The 24,247-nt window shown below is 48.4% G+C and overlaps 1 protein-coding gene across 2 annotated transcripts in view; it reads right to left on the bottom strand.

Moving 5' to 3' along the window:
• Positions 1–24,247, bottom strand: part of ZNF280D (zinc finger protein 280D) — a 172,797-nt gene that overhangs the window by 15,871 nt on the left and 132,679 nt on the right. For both annotated transcript variants that reach the window (XM_075345745.1, XM_075345746.1), the window contains 4 exons: positions 17,942–18,082; positions 17,679–17,741; positions 6,848–6,966; positions 6,672–6,711 (listed from right to left, as the gene is read on the bottom strand). In XM_075345745.1, coding sequence (XP_075201860.1) covers positions 6,672–6,711; positions 6,848–6,966; positions 17,679–17,741; positions 17,942–18,082 — 363 coding nt within the window. The remainder of the gene's footprint in view (positions 1–6,671; positions 6,712–6,847; positions 6,967–17,678; positions 17,742–17,941; positions 18,083–24,247) is intronic.

The raw sequence follows: 24,247 nt of genomic DNA, 5'->3' as shown, positions 1-24,247 counted from the left end.
GCTGCGCAGACCGAGAGGGGCCTGGGGACGATGACCCCGCAGTGCCCGGGGCCTGTGTAAGGGCCGGCCTGGACTGTAAGGCTTCTAGTATCTTAGCAGACCATTTGTCCATAGACTGAGCCATGGATTGTGAAAGTGACTCAGAGAGTTTCTCAGCTAAAACTGCAAACTCTGTCCCTGCCGCCTGGACAGGGGAGGCCGGCGGTTCTACCTGGGCCGAGGGTCCCACCAGTGCCCGAGGCTCCGGCTGAGCGAGTGCCACAGGGTCCGAGCATTGCTCACAGTGAGGGTAGGTGGAACCTTGACCGACATGCTGTTCTCTCCTAGGAGAGTAATCACTGAGGGTATATAGCCAAAGGCTAAACACTGCGGCCGAACCTAGAAAATGTATACAAATATAATATATATATATATACAGTTCGGCACCCTAGGGGGACCAGCACCGTGTGACCGGTGTGGCTTACCGACCGCCCAGAGCGGTGTGTGTCCACCAAATCCCCTGCCTTGGGTCTCCCAGAGCTGCAGCCAGAAGTCCTCCACCGGCAGAATGTGATTAAAACATGGCTGCCGGCGTTCTAAGGGGAGGAGGGAGCCGTGGGCGTGATCAATAAAGTGCGGGAATCTGGTGCCCCAGAGTGATGAGTGAGGGGGGAGGAGTACACTAAAGTATGCTCCAGCCCTCACAGTCGGCGTCAGGCCGACCATCCCGCCCTTACCCCTGACTGGCAGGCCCGGGGGCGGGAGTTTAATGCACTAGGCCGCAAAAGCCGGGGACTTTAATACCGCGGCCGGCAAGCAGGCGCGGTCGGCGCGGTAGTCCCGATCGTGACACAAAAACAGCAGCCGCTGCAGCGTCTGAGACCAAGTGCTCCATGCACCGTCCCTAAGGGGACACAGAGTACCTTTATGATGCAGGGCCTGTCCCTGATGATACTCAGTCTCCTGTCCGTCAGAATCCAACAGGGGCTGCGGAGGGAGCCCGGTCCCAGTGCCTGTATGACCGGTTAGGATCCCACTTCTCCCAGAGCCTCTAAGGGATGGGGAAGGAAAACGGCATGTGGCTCCAGCCTTTGTACCCGCAATGGGTACCTCAACCTTAACAGCACCGCCGACTCAGTGGGGTGAGAAGGGAGCATGCCGGGGGCCCTGGGGCCCTCTTTTCTTCCATCCGATATAATCAGCAGCTGCTGCTGACTAAAATGTGGAGCTTGAGTGAATGTGTGCCTCCTTCAACACAAAGCATAAAAACTGAGGAGCCCGTGATGCACGGGAGGGTGTATAGGCAGAGGGGAGGGGTTACACTTTTTAAAGTGTAATACTTTGTGTGGCCTCCGGAGGCAGAAGCTATACACCCAATTGTCTGGGTCTCCCAATGGAGCGACAAAGAAACAACGCAAGTGTGAAAGTACCCTTAGGCTGGAAACACATCTATGCGAGTAAAATCGGTCCGACTGGGCTGAAAAATACTCGGCTGATTTTAGTTCACGTTAGGTGCGAGTGCAACGCAAGTGCGATGCTTTTTGCTCGCGTGTGTGTCGCGTTTGCGATGCTAGTTTCATGCAACATCTTAATTATATAAAAGCTATTACACATGTGTCATTTAATTTACCTTTGGGAATGTGATGTCACATTCATCTGTTGAATATTTAATGAGCGAAGTTACTGCCACACTCGCAAATGTGAACGCTGGTGCGCGTGTGTGATCCTACTTTTAATCCCCTTCCATAGGAAATCATTGGGACAAATGGTGCGAGAAACTCGCAAAAAAGCAGCATGCTGCGATTTTTTTCTCAGTTCGATTTGGACTGAGAAAAAAATCGCAGATGAGAGCTGAATCATTCACTAACATGTGTCCGATTCCAATGCGAGTTTTTCTGGCACTGCTATACTGCAAGAAACTCGCAAGTGAGAAGCAGCCCTTACTGAGATAGGAGATGACAGTTTACCTGGTAAATTCCCCACCACTCCTGCATTTTTTTTTTAAATAATTAACTACACCTCCTATGTATTCTGCATGTGCAGCCAGTTAGTCCTCGTCCGATGGTGCAGTCATCTTGACTGAGTCTAGCGATTGGCTGCAGCAGTCATATGTGCATGATCAGCACAGCAGGGCAGTATACAAAGACTATGGCGTCATTGCAGTACTGGCGCTGAAGTGACAGTGGATTTACCAAGTGTGTATCTTTGAAAAGCATAAAGCATAGTAAAACTAAGAGAAATAAAGAATTTTATATACTTATAAGTGTTAACTATTTTACTAATTAAAATACAGCTCACCCAGTTTACATGGATGAAGAAAATCTTTACAGACTGTAGTGTGTAAATTATGCATATATTTCAGCAATATCCAATTATTGCCTAACCTACAGCACTATGAATGATTTAGTTATTCAAGATACACTTAAAGCGATAACATTGTCTTACAGGGGCGTCCTGTAAAGTCATCAGTTCTAGAAGTCTGCTAACCTTTAACAAGGATCTTTTTTCCTTTAAGGAATACCTGGCAAAATATTCTATAGTAGTTGAAGCAATGAAGTCAGTTTATATTTGCTGAAGCGCTGCATCTCGCCACCACACCTGTCATCCGGGGTTATTCATCATGGCCTACATGATTCATGACAATGTTCACTTCTGTGATATTAAGCATACTGGGCTATTTTATGTTTCTGCCTTAATAATCATCTCACCTCAGTGAAAAAGATTAAGTTATGCTTATTCTGGTGCAATGTATCATCTTATTTGTGACTAAATTTGTTTTAAAAAAAATAAATAAAATGAGACAATTCGACAACTCACTACAGGCTCACCCGTTATTTAACACTAGAAGTCCCAAGAATTTCGAGCTCCATAGGGTTCTAATGGTAGAAATGTTAAATGACCCCTCTCTGGGACTTCTAGTGTTAAAAGCATAAAAAATGAAACAAAAAAAGTAAAAATAAAATCAACCAGCAAAAGGAAACGTTATACATTGACTGTACATAGTGATCTGCTACAATGGCCAGCGCTAAAGAAATAAACATTTTATTACTTGACTGGGGTATGTGCGATATTCAAATAGTTACTACCCAAGTGGTAAGGTTTCTACTTGCGGAGACTGCCATGTTGGCGTATATAAACTTATAGGCACGCAATGCTACACTGGGAATTTAAATATGCAAATAGCATCTCCAGCAGGAGAGAGGACAGGAACTGTAGTTCGAGTTCAGCGGGGTGCATTTTACTGTGGAATGCTCGGAGAAGTAATATGCTTTAACAATTTGGCCAGGGACAATAGCGGGAGACAAGATTAGGCCAGCTCCATTCCTGGCCGGCTTTTTCTGGCTCTGCTAGTGGTGATTGACAGGTCTCTTGATATGGGATAACCTGGCCTGGGGCAGCAGCGGAATAGCCTTGTGTTCAGCTATGGTTCCTGACAGCTTCTTTAACCCCTTTACCCCCAGGCAATTTTTCTTGTTTTCTTTTTTTCCTCCCTTTCTTCAAAAAGTTATCTTATTTATTTTTCTGTCCTATGAGGCGTTGTTTTTTTACAAGAGGAGTTGTACTTTTGAATGATAACATTCGTTCTACCACATGTTGTACTGGAAAACAGGGAAAAAAACCCAAGGGCAGAGAAATTTCAAGAAAAGTGAAACTCCACAATGGTTTTTGTGTTTTTTTTTTACCGTGTACAATGTATGGTAAAACTGCAGATACCAAACATGTCTGGTTAATTTTTTTTATGTAACCCCTTCACGACCAATGACGGATATATCCATCATGGATCGTGTGAGGTTAATCCCCACCCCCTGCCGTGGGCAGGTCGCGGCAATCCGCGCACACATCAGCTGTTTTCAACAGCTGACATGTATGCTGCATGTTACGAGTGGAATCGCATTCCACCCGCAACATTTAACCCCTTACATCTCACTGCCAAAGTCTGGCAGTAAGATGTATATGCAAGCGGCCATTACTTTCACTTACCGCCGCCCCCACCGGAAGTCACGTGTGATCACGTGACTTTCGGTGGTTGCCATGGTAGCACAGAGTCATGTGATGACGCCTGGAGCTAACATGAGACACTTTCTCTCAGTGTCCGCATAGTGCCAGCACTGAGAGTAACGCAGCATATCTGCAGATATCGGCTCTGTAGCTGAGATCTACAGATAGGGCAGGGTGATCGGATTATTGATCTATATAGCCCCCTAGGGGGACTAGTAAAATAAAAAAAAAGTAAAAAAAAAAGTTAAAAATAAAAAAAAACCCAAAACCTAATAGTTCAAATCACACCCCCCTTTCGCCCCAAAATATACACATATTTGGTATTACCGCGTTCAGAAACGCCCGATCTATCAAACTGTAAAATCAATTAATCTGATCAGTAAATGGCGTATCGGCAAAAAAATTCTAAACGTCAAAATTTCGTTTTTTGGTCACCGCAAGTTTTGCGCAAAATGCAATAACAGGCGATCAAAAAGTAGCATCTGCGCAAAAATGGTACCATTAGAAACGTCAGCTCAAGACGCAAAAATTAAGGCATCACTGAGCCATAGATCCCGAAAAATGAGAGCGCTATGGGTTTTGGAAAATGGCGCAAAACATGCACCACTTTTATTTGACAAACTTGTGAATTTTTTTAACCCCTTAGATACAAGTAAACCTATATATGTTTGGTGTCTACAAACTCGCACCGACCTCAGAAATCACAATGACACATCAGTTTTACCATATAGTGAACATGGTGAATAAAATATCCCAAAAACTATTGTGCAATCACACTTTTTTGCAGTTTTTCCACACTTGGAATTTTTTTTGCTGTTCTCCAGTACACTATATGGTACAACCTATGGTTTCATTTAAAAGTACAACTTGTGCCGCAAAAAACAAGCCCTCATATGGCAAGATTGACAGAAAAATAAAAAAGTTACGGCTCTTGGAAGAAGGGGAGCAAAAAAAAAAAAAATGCAAAAATGGAAAACGCTCTGGGGCTAAAGGGGTTAAAGTGATGAAAAAAAATCAGAAATTTGTAAAAAAAAAAAATTTTTGCTTTTGTTGCCATTTTCCAACACCTGTAACGTTCTAATTTTTCGGGATATGGGGCTGTGTGATGCCTTATTTTCTGTGTCTTGGGCTGACATTTTTTACTGACACCATTTTAGGGTAGATACAATGTGTTGATCTTATTGCAATGTTGCGGAGATAAAAAAAAAATGCCCGTAACTCTGGAGTTTTGATTTTTTTTCTTGTTACACCGTTTGCCAATCAGATTAATTTATTTTACATTTTGATAGATCAGACATTTCTGAACATGGCAATACCAAATATGTGTATTTTGTTTAAATTGCTTGTGATAAAACTTTTAATTTGTGATTTTCACGAACATTAACCGCCTCACGACTTAACCGCCTCACGACTTTGGAAGTTCTGGTATGTCCCAGGTCGTGGTCCTGCCTTTGATGCGGGCTCTCACGCTGAGCACGCATCTTTCCCAGCACTTCTTAGCTGATCTGATCAGCTGACATGTGCATCTAACAGTGGTCTGTGAATCAGATTTGCTCGCAGCTGCTAACCAGTTAAATACCATTGTCTGGGATTAACAGGTGCTGGCGGGAAGTGCGCCATTCCCTGCTTTCATTGGCGGCCCCGTATTGTGATTCACCAATGAGATGTCATGACAGCCAAGGGTCAGCTGATGTCGAACTTCCTGTGAACGTTGGCTGTGAACCGGCATTCATAGGAGATGACGGTTTCTGCACAGAGCAGGGTTGATGCATTACTCTGTACAGCACAAGTGATCGGATGATCGCAGCTTCAAATCTCTTAAAAGGACTAGTAAATACAATAAAAAGTGAGGCAAAAAGGTTTTTTTTAAAAAAAAAACAACTCACAAAAAAAACAGAAAAACCCCAAAAGTTCAAATCACTTTCCTTTGTCCCATTGAAAACACAGTTCACTGACTTCTCCTAAATGCTCAAACCTTGTGGGGATGAGCTTAAATGAGTAGTGGTCTTGCAAGCCTAGGGATGCTGACCAAATGGCGGTGAAGCCCTCCCAATTGTACAGGATATAACAGGATAGATTATAGTCATTTGTGGGAAACACCCTTTAACAAACGAACATATTTGAGAGACTTTGATGTGTATGACAAAAAGGAAACAGATCTTAACATAATTAAACCAAAAGTAAGCACTATGCTAAGCAAAACTATGGCCCACATTTATCAATGTATTTTTCTTGCCACATTTTACTCCAAAACAATGACTAGTCTGCTGTGCCATTTATTAATTATTATTGCGGCAAAACTTAAGAGCAATTAATGCCATGCATGTCAGTTGTTAAAGCTGTAGTGAAACGTGGACGAGGCGTAATGGATTTGTCTGGATTTATGCACACTTATGAAATATAATTTTTCAGATAGACACATAAGGCCCTGGCGTATAAAAAAAAAAAGTGGCATCATTTTAGCCAGTTAATAGCAGTAAGGTATGCATTGAGTGAGGCAGTTTTAGTAAAAAAAGAAGGGAACTTGTAGTCATGACTGTGTCACTATGTAGGCCAATAAAGTAGTCTTGCTCTAATGTAGAGATTGGCTCAAATGATGCCACTTTTGATAAATGTGAGCCTTTATTCTATGCCTTGAAGCCAAACACTAATGTTATAGCAGTTTGAGGGCAGTAAGTAAAAGTCTAACTTACATATACATGTCTCCTTGATGAGTTGAGGAAAATATGGAAACTGAGATCAAAAGAAAAAAAAAACATGAATTCACTTAAAAAAAAATAAATGCCACCGTTTACAATACTAATGATTAAATTAATAATGATGGATGAGAAAAGAACTATATTAGAAGCAGAGGACAGTCTGCTCTTACCATTTTCTGTGACCACTTGGCATGAATGAGTGTGATTTTCACTCAAATGTCTGGCCATGTCATCTAACCCAGCAACGTCAGTCAGGAAATCACAGTTCAGACACACCACAGTTATTCGCCTAATAAAGCAAAAATTACAGTAGTTATTAAGACTTTTAAAAGACATAAGTATGCATATAAACGAGTGCGGTAACTTCTACTATCCATATATCAGAAATAAAATGCACATCCAACTTTAATCCAAAATGATAGTGTGAAATCCACCCCCCCAAACATTTTTCTCCGATCTAACGAATAAGTAATGAATGTTAGGTAATTCGGCACAGATTACAAATAAGACGGATCACTGTGCATTGCTACTCTCACTATGTGGATTCAATATAGAGATGTAATGAGCAGCAACATAAATAAATACTTGACCACCAGTGGGAAGGGAGGCATTGGGTTCCCCATATTAGTGATTGGTGGGGCCCCTAGGTAATTAACATATATTGCTGATATTGTGGATGTATGTTAGGCCGAAAACACACTTCCACATAAAAAACGTACGTGTCTCACGTTCAGTTTTTCGAGTCCGTGTTCCGTTTTTTAGGGGCGTTTCTCCGGTACGTATGACATCCGTGTGATGGCGTATGCTGTCCGTGTGTGCGTGTGGAATGACCGTGTGTGCGTGTGGAATGCCCGTGTATGTGTACGTGGAATGTCCATGTGTGTGATGCACAATGTCGTTTATACATGTCGGCTGACAGCAGACAGAGTTGCGCGATGAGAATGAACTCGGGTGAACTTCACCCGACTTCATTGTCATGCCTACTGACTAGCGGTCACCCGTGAAGGATTCACCGTTGACCGCTAATCCCCTGAGTGACTGAAGTGAGCAGCCCTCTCTCATACTTACCGTTCCCCGATCTCCGGCGCGGTGCTGCACGGCTGTTATAAAAACTCAGGTGGCTTTTACTATTTTGAAAATGCCGGCCGCTCATTAATCAATCTCGTATTCCCTGCTTTCCACGCCCACAGGCGCCCTTGATTGGTTGCAGTCAGACACTCCCCCACGCTGAGTGACAGCTGTCTCACTGCACCCAATCACAGCAGCCGGTGGGCGTGTCTATACTGTGCAGTAAAATAAATAATTAAAAAAAACGGCGTGCGGTCCCCTCCCCATTTTAATACCAGCCAGATAAAGCCATACGGCTGAAGGCTGGTATTCTCAGGATGGGGTGCCCCACGTTATGGGGAGCCCCCCAGCCTAACAATATCAGCCAGCGGCCGCCCAGAATTGCCGCATCCATTTGCTGCGACAGTTCTGGGACTGTACCCGGCTGTTCCCGATTTGCCCTGGTGCGTTGGCAATTGGGGTAATAAGGAGTTAATGGCAGCCCATAGCTGCCACTAAATCCTAGATTGACCATGTCCGGCGTCTTCCCAAGATACCTTCCATGAGTAATCTGTAAGTTACAGTAAATAAACACACACACCTGAAAAAATCCTTTATTTGAAATAAAAAACACTAACAAATACCCTCGTTCACCACTTTATTAAGCTCGAAAAACCCCTCCATGTCCGGCGTAATCCACGGAGGTCCAGCATCGCATCCAGCTCTGCTTCATGAAGGTGGCAGGAGCTGCAGCAGACACCGCCGCTCCTGTCAGCTCCACAAAGCTACTGAAGAGAGCCGCGCAATCAGCTGAGCTGTCACTGAGGTTACTCACGGCCACCACTGGATCCTCCAACTGTGACAGCAAGTCGCCCGAGTGACAGTGATGTAGTCACAGGCGACTTGCTGTCACAGTTGGAGGATCCAGCGGTGGCCGCGAGTAACCTCAGTGACAGCTGAGCTGATTGCGCGGCTCACCTCAGTTGCTGTGTGGATCTGGCAGGAGCGGCAGGGTTCTTCTGCAGCTCTTGTCACCTTCATGAAGCAGAGCTGGATGCGATGCTGGACCTCCGTGGATTACGCCGGACATGGAGGGGTTTTTCGGGCTTAATAAAGTGGTGAACGAGGGTATTTGTTAGTGTTTTTTATTGCAAATGAAGGGAATTTTGTTTACTTACCGTAAATTCCTTTTCTTCTAGCTCCTATTGGGAGACCCAGACAATTGGGTGTATAGCTACTGCCTCCGGAGGCCACACAAAGTATTACACTTTAAAAAGTGTAACCCCTCCCCTCTGCCTATACACCCCCCCGTGCATCACGGGCTCCTCAGTTTTGGTGCAAAAGCAGGAAGGAGGAAACTTATAAATTGGTCTAAGGTAAATTCAATCCGAAGGATGTTCGGAGAACTGAAAACCATGAACCAAAAGAACAATTCAACATGAACAACCTGTGTACACAAAAAAATAAACAGCCCGAAGGGAACAGGGGCGGGTGCTGGGTCTCCCAATAGGAGCTAAAAGAAAAGGAATTTACGGTAAGTAAACAAAATTCCCTTCTTCTTTGTCGCCTCATTGGGAGACCCAGACAATTGGGACGTCCAAAAGCAGTCCCTGGGTGGGTAAAAGAATACCCCGATAAAAAGAGCCGACAACGGCCCTCCTCTTACAGGTGGGAACCGCCGCCTGAAGGACTCGCCTACCTAGACTGGCATCCGCCGAAGCATAGGTATGCACCTGATAGTGTTTCGTGAAAGTGTGCAGACTAGACCAGATAGCTGCCTGACACACCTGCTGAGCCGTAGCCCAGTGTCTCAATGCCCAAGACGCCCCTACGGCTCTGGTAGAATGGGCTTTCAGCCCTGAAGGAATCGGAAGCCCTGAAGAACGGTAGGCTTCAACCATCGGTTCCTTGATCCACCGAGCCAAGGTTGACTTGGAAGCCTGCGAACTCTTACGTTGGCCAGCGACAAGAACAAACAGCGCATCAGAACGGCGCAGTGGCGCCGTGCGAGACACGTAGATCCGGATTGCTCTCACTAGATCTAACAAATGCAAATCCTTTTCACATTGGTGAATTGGATGAGGGCAAAAAGAAGGTAAGGAGATCTCCTGATTGAGATGAAAAAAGGGGCACCCCTTAGGGAGAAAGTCCGGGACCGGACGCAGAACCACCTTATCCTGGTGAAATACCAGGAAGGGGGCTTTGCATGATAACGCTGCAAGCTCTGACACTCTTTGGAGTGATGTAACTGCCACTAGAAATGCCACCTTCTGCGAAAGACGTGATAGAGAGACATCCCGCAGCGGCTCAAAGGTGGTCTCTGAAGAGCCCGTAGAACCCTGTTGAGATCCCAGGGTTCCAGCGGCCGCTTGTAAGGTGGGACTATGTGGCAAACTCCCTGCAGGAACGTGCGGACCTGCGGAACCTGGCTAGACGCTTTTGAAAAAACACGGAAAGCGCCGATACTTGTCCCTTGAGAGAGCCGAGAGACAAACCCTTGTCCCTTCCGGATTGAAGGAAGGAATGAGACGTGGGTAAGGCAAACGGCCGGGGGGTAAACCCCTTATCAGGGCACCAGGCTAAGGAGATCCTCCAAGTCCTGTGATAGATCTTGGCTGACGTTGGTTTCCTGCCCTGTCTCATAGTGGTAATGACCTCTTGAGATAACCCTGAGGACGCTAGGAGCCGGGACTCAATGGCCACACAGTCAGGTTGAGGGCCGCAGAATTCAGATGGAAAAAATGGCCCTTGAGACAGCAAGTCTGGTCTGCCTGGGAGCGCCCACGGTTGACCCACCGTGAGGTGCCACAGGTCCGGGAACCACGACCTCCTCGGCCAGTCTGGAGCGACGAGGATGGCGTGGCGGCAGCCGGACCTGATCTTGCGCAACACTCTGGGCAGAATTGCCAGAGGAACGCCTTTAGGGCTAGATACACTGCGCTTATCTCCAGACCATTGATCTGAAGGGAGGACTCTGTCGGAGTCCAGGTTCCCTGAGCCCTGTGGTGGAGAACAACCGCTCCCCACCCTGACAGACTCGCGTCCGTCGTGACCACAGCCCAGGATGGGGGCAGGAAGATTTTCCCTTCGCCAGAGAAGAGGGAAGAAGCCACCACTGAAGAGAGGTCTTGGCTGCCAGAGAAAGAGAGACGTTCCTATCTAAGGATGTTGACCTCTTGTCCCATTTGCGGAGAATGTCCCATTGGAGTGGACGCAGATGAAACTGCGCAAAGGGAACTGCCATTGCTGCCACCATCTTCCCCAGGAAGTGCATGAGGCGCCTGAAGGGGTGTGACTGGGCCCGAAGGAGAGATTGCACCCCTGTTTGCAGCGAACGCTGTTTGTCCAGCGGTAGCTTGACTATCGCTGAGAGAGTATGAAACTCCATCCCGAGGCAATTCAGTGATTGGGTCGGATTCCATTTTGACTTTGGGAAATTGCTGATCCAACCGAACCTCTGGAGAGTCTCTAGAGCAACGGTCAGACTGTGTTGACATGCCACCCGGGAGGGTGCCTTGACTAGGAGATCGTCTAAGTACGGGATCACCGAGTGGCCCTGAGAGTGTAGGACTGCCACAACGGATGCCTTGACCTTGGTGAAGACCCGTGGGGCTGTCGCCAGGCCGAAAGGCAGTGCCACAACTGAAGGTGTTCGTCCAATGGCGAAACGCAGGAAGCGTTGATGCTCTGGAGCGATCGGCACATGGAGATAGGCATCCCTGATGTCGATTGATGCTAGGAAGTCTCCTTGACACATCGAAGCGATGACAGAGCGGAGGGATTCCATGCGAAACCGCCTGGTTCTCACAAGTCTGTTGAGCAATTTGAGGTCCAAAACGGGACGGAATGAACCGTCCTTTTTTGTTGGCACCACGAACAGGTTGGAGTAAAAATCGCGACCACGTTCCTGAAGGGGAACGGGGATCACAACTCCTTCTGTCTTCAGAGTGTCCACCGCCTGAAAAAGTGCAACGGTTCGCTCGGGGGGCGGAGATGTTCTGAAAGAAACGAGTCGGAGGACGAGAGCTGAACTCTATCCTGTAACCGTGAGACAGAATGTCTCTCACCCATCGGTCTTGGACATGTGGCCACCAGGCGACGTAAAAGCGGGAGAGCCTGCCACCGACCTAGGATGCGGTTTGGGGAGGCCGAAAGTCATGAGGAGGCCGCCTTGGAGCCGGTGCCTCCGGCGGTCTTTGGACATGACTTAGACCGACATGCAGAAGAGTTTCTCTGGCTCTTCTGTGGCCTGTTGGACGATCAGGATTGGGATCTGGCTGAGGGCCGAAAGGACCGAAACCTCGCTTGAATTTTTCGTTGCTGAGGTCTCTTTGGTTTTGGCTGGGGTAAGGACGAGTCCTTTCCCTTGGATCCAATTGCTCGCCCAACAATCGGTCGCCAGAAAAAAAGGCAAACCGGTCAAGAACTTCTTGGAAGCAGAGTCTGCCTTCCATTCGCATAGCCATATGGCCCTGCTGACTGCCACCGAATTGGCGGATGCTTCCGCTGTACGGCTAGTCGAGCGGAGCGGAGGTACGGGTGACCGCATTAATCTCAGACCGACAAGTTGAGATAGCCTGGAGTGCCCACACTGCTACAAAGGCTGGGGCAAAGAACGCGCCTATGGCTTCATAGATGGATTTCATCATGAGCTCTATTTGCCTGTCAGTGGCATCCTTGAGCGATGAACTATCTGCCACTGATACTACGGATCTAGCCGCCAGTCTAGAGACTGGAGGATCCACCTTGGGACATTGAGCCCAACCCTTAACTACGTCAGGGGGGAAGGGGTAACGTGTGTCATTAAGGCGCTTAGTAAAGCGCTTGTCCGGAAAAGCCCTGTGCTTCTGGACAGCATCTCTGAAGTTAGAGTGATCGAAGAAAGCACTCCGAGTACGTTTGGGAAACCTAAACTGGTGCTTCTCCTGCTGTGAGGCCTACTCCTCTATAGGTGGAGTGGGGGAGACAGATCTAGCACCTGGTTGATGGACGCTATAAGGTCATTTACTATGGCGTCCCCTTCAGGTGTATCAAGATTGAGAGCAACGTCAGGATCAGAGTCCTGGGCTGCGACCTCCGCCTCATCCTCTAGAGAGTCCTCAAGCTGAGACCCCGAACAGTGTGATGAAGTCGGGGAAGATTCTAAGCGAGCCCGCTTAGCCGGTCTGGGACTGCGGTCCGTGCCGGAGTCCTCCACGTAATAACTAGAGGCCACCCCAGGAGCACGCTTCGTCGCAGACCGAGAGGGGCCTGGGGGCAATCCCGCAGTGCCCGGGGCCTGTGTAAGGGCCGGTCTGGACTGCAAGGCTTCTAGTATCTTAGCAGACCATTTGTTCATAGACTGAGCCATGATTGTGACAGTGACTCAGAGAGTTTCTCAGCTAAAACTGCAAACTCTGTCCCTGCCACCTGGACGGGGAAAGCCGGCGATTCTACGTGGGCCGAGGGTACTGCCAGTGCCCCAGGCTCCGGCTGAGCGAGTGCCACCGGGCCCGAGCATTGCTCACAATGAGGGTAGGTGGAACCTGCAGGTAGCATAGCCGCACAAGAGGTACAGGTTGCAAAATAACCCTGTGTCTTGGCACACTTGCTCCATGTGAACAACATGCTGTTGTCTCCCAGGAGAGTGATCCCTGAGGGATATATAGCCACAAGCTAACAGTACAGCCGAACCGAGAAAAAGTATACAAATATAATATATATATATATATACACAGTTCGGCACTCTAGGGGGACCAGCACCGACCGCTCAAGCGGTGTGTGGCCACCAGATTCCCTGCCTCTGGCCTTCCAGGGCTGCAGCCAGAAGTCCTCCACCGGCAGAATGTGCTTAAAACATGGCTGTCGGCGTTCACAGGGGAGGAGGGAGCCGTGGGCGTAACTAAAAAAGTGCGGGAAACTGGTGCCCCAGAGTGATTAGTGAGGGGGGAGGAGGACAGCTAAGTGTGCTCCAGCCCTCACTGTCGGCGTCAGACCGACCGTCCCGCCCTTACCCCTGACTGGCAGGCCCGGGGGCGGGAGTTTAAGGCACTAGGCCGCAAAAGCCGGGGACTAAAGTTAAAACCGCGGCCGGCAAGCAGGCGCGGTCGGCGCGGTAGTCCCGGTCTCATACCAACACCGCAGTCGCTGCAGCGTCTGAGGCCAAAGTGCTCCATGCACCGTCCCCAAGGGGACACAGAGTACCTGTAGATGCAGGGCCCTGTCCCTGATGATACTCAGTCTCCTGTCCGTCAGATTCCCCCAGGGGCTGCGGAGGGAGCCCGGTCCCAGTGCCTGGATGACCGGATAGGATCCCACTTCTCCCAGAGCCCCTAAGGGATGGGGAAGGAAAACGGCATGTGGCTCCAGCCTGTGTACACGCAATGGGTACCTCAACCTTAACAACACCGCCGACTCAGTGGGGTGAGAAGGGAGCATGCCGGGGGCCCTATTATGGGCCCTCTTTTCTTCCATCCGATATAATCAGCAGCTGCTGCTGACTAAAATGGGAGCATGAGTGAATGTGTGCCTCCTTCAACACAAAGCATAAAAACTGAGGAGCCCGTGATGCACGGGGGGGTGTATAGGCAGAGGGGAGGGGTTACACTTTTTAAAGTGTAATACTTTGTGTGGCCTCCGGAGGCAGAAGCTATACACCCAATTGTCTGGGTCTCCCAATGGAGCGACAAAGAAACAACGCAAGTGTGAAAGTACCCTTAGGCTGGAAACACATCTATGCGAGTAAAATCGGTCCGACTGGGCTGAAAAATACTCGGCTGATTTTAGTTCACGTTAGGTGCGAGTGCAACGCAAGTGCGATGCTTTTTGCTCGCGTGTGTGTCGCGTTTGCGATGCTAGTTTCATGCAACATCTTAATTATATAAAAGCTATTACACATGTGTCATTTAATTTACCTTTGGGAATGTGATGTCACATTCATCTGTTGAATATTTAATGAGCGAAGTTACTGCCACACTCGCAAATGTGAACGCTGGTGCGCGTGTGTGATCCTACTTTTAATCCCCTTCCATAGGAAATCATTGGGACAAATGGTGCGAGAAACTCGCAAAAAAGCAGCATGCTGCGATTTTTTTCTCAGTTCGATTTGGACTGAGAAAAAAATCGCAGATGAGAGCTGAATCATTCATGTGTGCCTCCTTCAACACAAAGCATAAAAACTGAGGAGCCCGTGATGCACGGGGGGGTGTATAGGCAGAGGGGAGGGGTTACACTTTTTAAAGTGTAATACTTTGTGTGGCCTCCGGAGGCAGTAGCTATACACCCAATTGTCTGGGTCTCCCAATGGAGCGACAAAGAAAAAGGATTTTTTCAGGTGTGTGTGTTTATTCACTGTAACTTACAGATTACTCATGGAAGGTATCTCGGGGAGACGCCAGACATGATTAATCTAGGATTTAGTGGCAGCTATGGGCTGCCATTAACTCCTTATTACCCCAATTGCCAACGCACCAGGGCAAATCGGGAAGAGCCGGGTACAGTCCCAGAACTGTCGCATATAATGTATGCGGCAATTCTGGGGGGCTGCTGACTGATATTGTTAGGCTGGGGAACTCCCCATAACGTGGAGCTCCCTATCCTGAGAATACCAGCCTTCAGCCGTATGGCTTTATCTGGCTGGTATGAAAATGGGGGGGGAGGAGCGCACGCCGGTTTTTTTAATTATTTATTTATTTATTTTACTGCACAGTATCCACACACCCACCGGCTGCTGTGATTGGGTGCAGTGAGACAGCTGTCACTCAGCGTGGGGGGCGTGTCTGACTGCAACCAATCACAGGCGCCTGTGGGCGTGGAAAGCAGGGAATACGAGATTGATTAATGAGCGGCCGGTATTTTCAAAGTAATTGTTGCCGCGTATTCTCTGCACAACTGTTCCTCACCGCGCTGGTGATCGGGGAGCGGTAAGTATGAGCCGGGGGAAGAAACAGACCGAGCGCCATTGTAAGTATGACTGCGAACATCATGAAAAAAGGTAAAAAAGGTAAGTATACTGAATGAAAAAAAAACAAAAAAACAAAAAAACCCATTGTTCGTTTAAAAACGCACACGGACGAAACGTGCTGAACACGGACATACTCCGTGTGCGGTCCGTGCAGGCACGGACCCATAGACTTTAGCGGGTCCGTGCCCGCGTGCTGCCGGCCAAAAACGGACACGTCGTCCGTGTCGAAAAGCGCACACACGTACTAACCACACGGACGCACGTGCCGTGTGATTTTACGCGTGTGTGCCATCCTCCATAGAGTAACATTGGTCTCCGTGTCTCCGGTACGTGCAAAAACGTACCAAACACGTACCGGAGGAACGGATGTGTGTTGCGGGCCTTAAAGGGAACTTGTCAGGTAATTTATGTGTTCTAATCTAGTAGCAGGGTAATGTGTGGCCTAGTAACCCCTTCCTACCCATCCCGGTGTTGTAATATTGTGTAATATGAATGTATAAAAATGTTTTATTACTTATGTATACCCTATGTAAATGAGCAGGGGCTCCAGCCCCATGGGCGTTGCATCGCCCTGTGGGCGTTTGCATGTATTCCGTGGTATCACGCGCCTGTGGGTGTGATACCATGGATTTACATGGGCAACGTACCATCGCTCCTTGAGCTCCCGCGCGTGTGCGAACTTACCATTCCCGCAGCCTTGTTTGTCAGCTGGTGCTTGCTTCTCGTCTTCAAACGTGCACTGCGCATGACCGGAACCGCAGGAGTCTTCTGAGCATGCGCAGTGCGCGTCTGAAGACGAGAAGCAAGCACCCGGATATCAAAGTTGCAGGAATGGTAAGTGCACACGTGCGGGATCTCCAGGAGGTGACGTCGCTCATGTAAATCCATGGTATCACACCCACAGGGGCGTGATACCACACAAAACAAGCAAACGCCCAAAGGGCGTTACGACGCCCAGGGGACTAGACCCTATTCTCATTTACATAGGGAACACGTAAGTCCTAAAACATATTTTTATACATGCACATCACACAATATTATAACACAGGGATGGCTAGGAAGGGGTTACTAGGCCACACATCACCCTGCTACTAAGTTAGAACACATAAAGGGAACCTGTCAGGTAATTTAAGTATTGGTTTGGAAAAAACCCTGCAACACTACATCTTTACATGTCTGGATTTCAGTTATGTTTTTTTTTTATTTAAATTGACATTCAGTTTATGGAAAGCCACACTTAATGGGTTATTCTGACAAAGAAAAAAAATGTTTTAAACCCTATACACTGACTGAAAGGGGGTTTTCAATTTTATTTTTTTTTTATACCCATCATCTTAGTGACTTAGGCTGGTTACATCAGTATCACTTGATGCACCCAGTGATTGGCTGCAGCAGGCACTTGTAATGAAGTCATGATTAATGATGAGTGAGCACTAAAATGCTCGAGTGGTCGGTCCTTGAGTTGAGCTGGTCAGACGCTCTGAAAGGGCTCGAGTAATGAGTATAATGGAAGCCACGGATTGGGTAGTTCGTCTCTCCACCCACATACAACCAGCATTAAACAGAGCATTTCAAGGGAAGGGACGCACTACATCGGAAAACCTCATTTTAACCCCAGTGAAAACCATTTAGAAACTCAAGCGGCTGTCACTGGGGTGCCAGCTACTATCATTAAGTGATGCAAGCCTGTGCTTTGTCTTCGATTTTTCAAGAGCGACACATCCAAGCACCCGCGATACTCAGCTGAGCACTAAGCGTACCCGAGCACTCCAATGCTCGATTGAGTACCGAGCAGTGCTGAGCACGCTTGCCCATCATTAGTCATGATACCACCTCTGCAGCCAATCAACAAAGACTGGTAGCAGCGGCAGAGAGGCATTGATGGGTTGAAAACTATTATTTTATTTTTTTTAGAAACACGAGAGATATGAGTATAAAATGATTAAAACAGAAGATCAGATAAATTGTTCACAAATGTTTTGAGAGAATTTGACTTCCAATTGGTAAAATACCTTTTGTCATTGGGGCTCTTCTTAGAGGCCTTAGAACGTTTACTGGAATTCCTGCCGTGATATCTACATGTGGAGAACATAAGAGTAATTTGTTTTAATGAGCCAGATTGTAAAGTTTGTATCTTACTAACGTCTCTATCATATAATAAGACAATGTCTGATACATACATTTTACTTCAGTGTACTTACAAGTAGCCTAAACAATGAAATACATGCAAAGGAAATTAGGCATGTACTTGTGAAATATCTGCCGCCTCACTTACCTCAGTACATGGCTCGTATATGCTTTATTACAGCTGGTGCTGAACTTGCATTTGCTGCAGTGCACATAGGAGTGAAAATGACCTTCGAAATCCACCACTTGACGGTGACACTCAATGCATTTATGTATTCCTGGAGTAACCCTAGTCAGGGTACAAATATAAAAAGGAAAATCTAGTTCAATAGCTACAAAGAGCACAGTTAAACAAATGTTTAATTGTTTAATGAACCATAATATATGTAATGGGTTTTCTACAAAAAACAAAAATGTAGTCAAAATAGATATATCACTAGATTTCACAATACAAAACGTCAAACTATAATAAATAGATCTCGTGGACCTGAAAAGGCTGATGTACTTATTACTTTAAATAGATATATAATCCTTGTTGAAAGTTTTCCTGACCAATATTAAAATTTGCATTTTGTGTACCACGTCAAAAAGTATAAAATTCTCATTTACATTTCAGTATTATACAGCCATTCTGTAATTTCAAAGTAAGTACACCAATTTCCTCTAGTATAAGAGATCCATTTAAAGGGAATCTGTCATCAGTTTTTGTCCTCATCTGAAAGAAGCATAATATAGAGAATGAGATTGTGATTCCAGCGATGTGTCACTTACTGTGCTGTTTGCTGTCATTTTGATAAAAATCAATGTTTTCCCTGCTGCAGATCTAGCAGTTTTACAGAGCTCATGAATATGCTTGACTACCTGGCAGCATGCCAAGTAGTCCTCTAATGATAATCTACTGCTGATTAAACAGTGGTTTTGTAAAGAAGGGAATTTTGTTTACTTACCGTAAATTCCTTTTCTTCTAGCTCCAATTGGGAGACCCAGACAGTGGGTGTATAGCTACTGCCTCTGGAGGCCGCACAAAGAACTACACTTAAAAGTGTAAGGCCCCTCCCCTTCTGGCTATACACCCTCCCGTAGGAGTACGGATTCCTCAGTTTTAGTACCAAAGCAAGAAGGAGGAAAGCCAATAACAGTTTCAAAAACAAATTCAATCCGATAACAAGATCGGAGAACTTAAGAAACAACATGAACAACATGTGCACCCGAAAAACGAAACCCTAAGAACAAATAGGGCGGGTGCTGGGTCTCCCAATTGGAGCTAGAAGAAAAGGAATTTACGGTAAGTAAACAAAATTCCCTTCTTCTTTTTCGCTCCTAATTGGGAGACCCAGACAGTGGGACGTCCAAAAGCAGTCCCTGGGTGGGTAAAAAGATACCACATGAACGGGCTGTCAGACAGCCTCTTCCTACAGGTGGGCCACCGCCGCCTGAAGGACCTGTCTACCTAGGCTGGCATCTGCCGAAGCGTAGGTATGCACTTGATAGTGTTTGGTAAACGTGTGCAGACTCGACCAGGTAGCCGCCTGGCACACTTGCTGAGCCGTAGCCTGATGCCGCAATGCCCAGGACGCACCCACGGCTCTGGTAGAATGGGCCTTCAGTCCAGATGGAATCGGAAGCCCAGCAGAACGGTATGTGTGAAGAATTGGTTCCTTGATCCACCGCGCCAGGGTGGATTTGGAAGCTTGCGATCCCTTATGCTGACCAGCGACTAGGACAAAGAGCGCATCAGAACGGCGTAGAGACGCCGTGCGAGAAATGTAAATCCTGAGTGCTCTCACCAGGTCCAACAGATGTAAACCCTTTTCAAATTGGTGAACTGGATGCGGACACAAAGATGGCAAAGTGATATCCTGATTGAGATGAAAGGAAGAAACCACCTTGGGAGAAAACTCTGGAATTGGACGCAGTACTACCTTGTCTTGGTGAAACACCAGGAAGGGAGATTTGCAAGATAACGCCGCTAGCTCGGACACTCTTCGAAGAGACGTGACCGCCACAAGAAAAACTACCTTTTGTGAAAGCCGAGAAAGGGAAACCTCTTTCAAAGGCTCGAAAGGCGGCTTCTGGAGAGCAATGAGAACCTTGTTCAGATCCCAGGGTTCCAATGGCCGTCTGTAAGGAGGAACGATATGAGAAACTCCTTGGAGAAACGTGCGTACTTTAGAAAGCCGTGCCAAGCGCTTCTGAAAGAATACGGATAGCGCGGAGACTTGACCCTTAAGAGAGCTAAGCGACAAACCTTTTTCCAACCCAGACTGCAGGAAGGAAAGAAAAATTGGCAATGCAAATGGCCAGGGAGAAAACCCTTGAGCCAAGCACCACGCTAAGAATATCTTCCACGTCCTGTGATAGATCTTAGCTGAGGATGGTTTTCTAGCCTGTCTCATTGTGGCAACAACTTCATGAGATAAACCTGAGGCCGCTAGGATCCAGGACTCAATGGCCACACAGTCAGGTTCAGGGCCGCAGAATTCAGATGGAAAAACGGCCCTTGAGACAGCAAATCTGGACGGTCTGGTAGTGTCCACGGTTGGCCTACCGTGAGATGCCACAGATCCGGGTACCACGACCTTCTTGGCCAATCTGGAGCGACGAGTATGGCTCGATGGCAGTCGGACCTGATTTTCCGGAGAACTCTGGGTAACAATGCTAGAGGTGGGAACACATAGGGGAGTCGGAATTGCGACCAATCCTGAACCAAGGCGTCTGCCGCCAGTGCTCGGTGATCGTGAGACCGTGCCATGAAAACTGGGACCTTGTTGTTGTGCCGTGACGCCATCAGATCGACGTCCGGCGTCCCCCAGCGGCAACAGATCTGCTGAAACACGTCCGGGTGAAGGGACCATTCTCCTGCGTCCATGCCCTGGCGACTGAGAAAGTCTGCTTCCCAGTTTTCCACGCCTGGGATGTGAACTGCGGATATGGTGGACGCTCTGCTTTCCACCCACGTCAAAATCCGCTGGACTTCTTGAAAAGCTTGGCGACTGCGTGTTTCCCCTTGGTGGTTGATGTACGCCACCGCCGTGGAATTGTCCGACTGGATCCGAATCTGCTTGCCTTCCAGCCATTGTTGGAAGGCTCGCAGGGCAAGATAGATTGCTCTGATTTCCAGAACATTGATCTGCAGGGTGGACTCTTCCTGAGTCCACGTCCCCTGAGCCCTGTGGTGGAGAAACACCGCTCCCCACCCTGATAGGCTCGCATCCGTCGTGACCACTGCCCAGGACGGGGGAAGGAACGACTTTCCCTGTGACAATGAGGTGGGGAGAAGCCACCAACGCAGAGAGTCCTTGGCAGTCTGAGGGAGGGAGACAGTCCTGTCGAGGGACGTCGATTTCCCATCCCATTGGCGTAGAATGTCCCATTGTAGAGGGCGCAGATGAAACTGCGCGAACGGGACTGCCTCCATTGCTGCTACCATCTTTCCTAGGAAATGCATGAGGCGCCTCAGTGAGTGCGACTGGCTCTGAAGGAGAGATTGCACTCCAGTCCGTAGCGAGCACTGCTTGTCCAGTGGAAGCTTCACTATCGTTGAGAGAGTATGAAACTCCATGCCAAGATAAGTCAGAGATTGGGTCGGGGTTAGATGAGACTTTGGAAAGTTGATAATCCACCCGAAACTCTGGAGAGTGTCTAGTGCCACCTTCAGACTGTGCTGGCATGCCTCTTGAGAGGGTGCCTTTATAAGCAGGTCGTCTAGATACGGGATGACCGAGTGACCCTGCGAGTGCAGAACAGCTACTACTGCTGCCATGACTTTGGTGAAGACCCGGGGGGCTGTTGCCAGACCGAAAGGTAACGCTACGAACTGCAGGTGTTCGTCGTGTATGACGAAGCGTAGGAAACGCTGATGCTCTGGTGCAATCGGCACGTGGAGATACGCATCTTTGATATCTATTGATGCTAGAAAATCTCCTTGAGACATTGAGGCTATGACGGAGCGTAGGGATTCCATCCGGAACCTCCTGACTTTTACGTGTCTGTTGAGCAACTTTAGATCCAGGACGGGTCGATACGATCCGTCCTTTTTTGGGACCACAAACAGATTGGAGTAAAAACCGTGACCTTGTTCCTGAAGAGGGACGGAGGTCACCACTCCTTCCGCCTTTAGAGCGGCCACCGCCTGCAACAGAGCATCGGCTCGGTCTGGTGGTGGAGAAGTTCTGAAGAAACGAGTTGGCGGACGAGAACTGAACTCTATCCTGTACCCGTGAGACAGAATATCCCTCACCCAACGGTCTTTGACGCGTGACAGCCAAATGTCGCCAAAGTGGGAAAGCCTCCCACCGACCGCGGGTGTGGGAATCGGAGACTGCAAGTCAGGAGGACGCCGTCTTGGCAACGGTTCCTCCGGCTGTCCTTTTTGGGCGTGACTGAGACCTCCAAGAATCTGAGCGTCTCTGGTCTTTTTGAGTCTTTTTTGACGAGGCGAATTGGGACCTGCCCGGTCCTCGAAAGGACCGATAACCAGACTGACCCTTCCTCTGTTGGGGTTTGTTTTGTCTGTGTTGCGGTAAGGATGAGTCCTTACCCTTGGAGTGTTTGATGATTTCATCCAAACGCTCTCCAAACAATCGGTCACGAGAAAAAGGCAAATTGGTTAAGCACTTCTTGGAATGAGAATCTGCTTTCCAATGTCTTAACCACAGGGCCCTACGCAAAACAACGGAGTTGGCTGACGCCACTGCCGTGCGGCTTGTAGCGTCAAGAACAGCATTAATCGCGTACGACGCGAATGCCGCCATTTGCGAGGTCAATGGTGCTACCTGCGGGGCAAATGCACGTGTGACTGAGTCGACTTGCGCAAGCCCGGCTGAGATAGCTTGGAGTGCCCATACGGCCGCAAAAGATGGCGCTAACGACGCTCCAATCGCTTCATAGATGGATTTCAGCCAGAGCTCCATCTGCCTGTCAGTGGCATCTTTAAGTGCCGCTCCATCTTCAACTGCAACCAAGGATCTAGCTGCAAGCCTGGAAATTGGAGGATCCACTTTTGGACACTGGGTCCAACCCTTGACCACCTCAGGGGGAAAAGGATAGCGTGTATCTTTAAGCCGTTTAGAAAAACGCCTTTCAGGATAAGCGTGGGGTTTCTGGATTGCGTCTCTAAAGTCAGCGTGGTCCAGAAAAGTGCTTAATGTACGCTTAGGGTATCTGAAATGGATTCTCTCGTGCTGCGAAGCTGACTCCTCTACAAGAGGAGCTGGTGGGGAAATATTTAACATCTTATTGATGTTAAATATAAGATCATTAACTATGGCGTCACCATCTGGTGTATCTAGATTGAGAGCGGTCCCAGGATCAGAATCCTGATCAGTTACGTCCGCCTCATCACCCATAGATTCATCTCGCTGGGATCCTGTCATTGAGATGAATGTGAAGGCCCGTCATAGCGAGCCCGCTTAGGCTGCCCGGGGCCATCGTCCGAGTCAGAGTCTTCACCCTGAGGTGTATGTGCCCGTCCCGGAGCTTGGAGGTAATTCAGCTGAGGTGGACCAGGGGGCAATGATTGCACAGTGTCCGTGGCCTGAAGTACAGGCCTAGCTCGCAATGTGTCAAGAATTTGTGACATAGTGAGAGACATTCTGTCAGCAAAAGCTGCAAACTCAGTTCCTGTCACCTGGACAGCATTCACAGGTGGTACACCCTGGGTCACGTCCAGCAGAGGTCCCGACTGTGCAAGCGCCGCAGGGGCCGAGCACTGCACACAATGGGGGTCCGTGGAGCCTGCCGGTAGAAAAGTCCCACATGCGGTGCAGGAAGCATATAATGTCTGTGCCTTGGCACCCTTGCGTTTTACGGACGACATGCTGCTGGCTCTCTGCAATGTGAGAGAGTCTATAGCCAAAGGGCGACCAGCGCTATGCAATACAAAGTATTTGTAGAAACAAAATACTAAGAATACTACTGGCACAAGAGGGGGTGAGCCCTGAGGGCTGCTTACCGCCCGCTGAATAGCGGGTAAGAGGCGCAGAATTCCTTGTCTGGGTCTCCCCGGCTCCCCTCTGCAGCTCAGCGTGTCAGCAGGAATGGCTGCCGGCGTCTGTGGAGAGGGGCGGTCCGTGGGAGTTCCTAAACAAAAGTGCGGGAAACAGTGTCCCCTCTGTGCCGATTGTGAGGGCTGGAGTATGTAAAAACGACTCCAGCCCTCGGCGCTGATGCACTGACCAGCGTCCCGCCCCTCTCCTGACTGGCAGGTCTGGGGGCGGGAACGAACGGAAGCAGGCCGCAAAAGCCGGGGACTCGAGTTATCAGCGCGGCCGCCGTAAAAGCGCGGCCCGCGCTGAAGTCCCCGGCGCACCACAAGTGCCAGCCGCGCCGCAGTCCCAGCGGCCGGCGCGACCGATTCCCAGAAGTGTGCCTGCTTCAGCGAAGCTGAATGAGGCCATGGCACAAGCGCCGCAGCGCTGATGTCCCCGGCGCACTACAACACCCAGCATGCTGC

This window comes from Anomaloglossus baeobatrachus, chromosome 4, assembly GCF_048569485.1.
Source record: "Anomaloglossus baeobatrachus isolate aAnoBae1 chromosome 4, aAnoBae1.hap1, whole genome shotgun sequence".
Taxonomy (NCBI): domain Eukaryota; kingdom Metazoa; phylum Chordata; class Amphibia; order Anura; family Aromobatidae; genus Anomaloglossus; species Anomaloglossus baeobatrachus.
The sequence above is the reverse complement of the archived record's forward strand: the minus strand, read 5'-3'. Positions and strand labels throughout refer to the sequence as shown.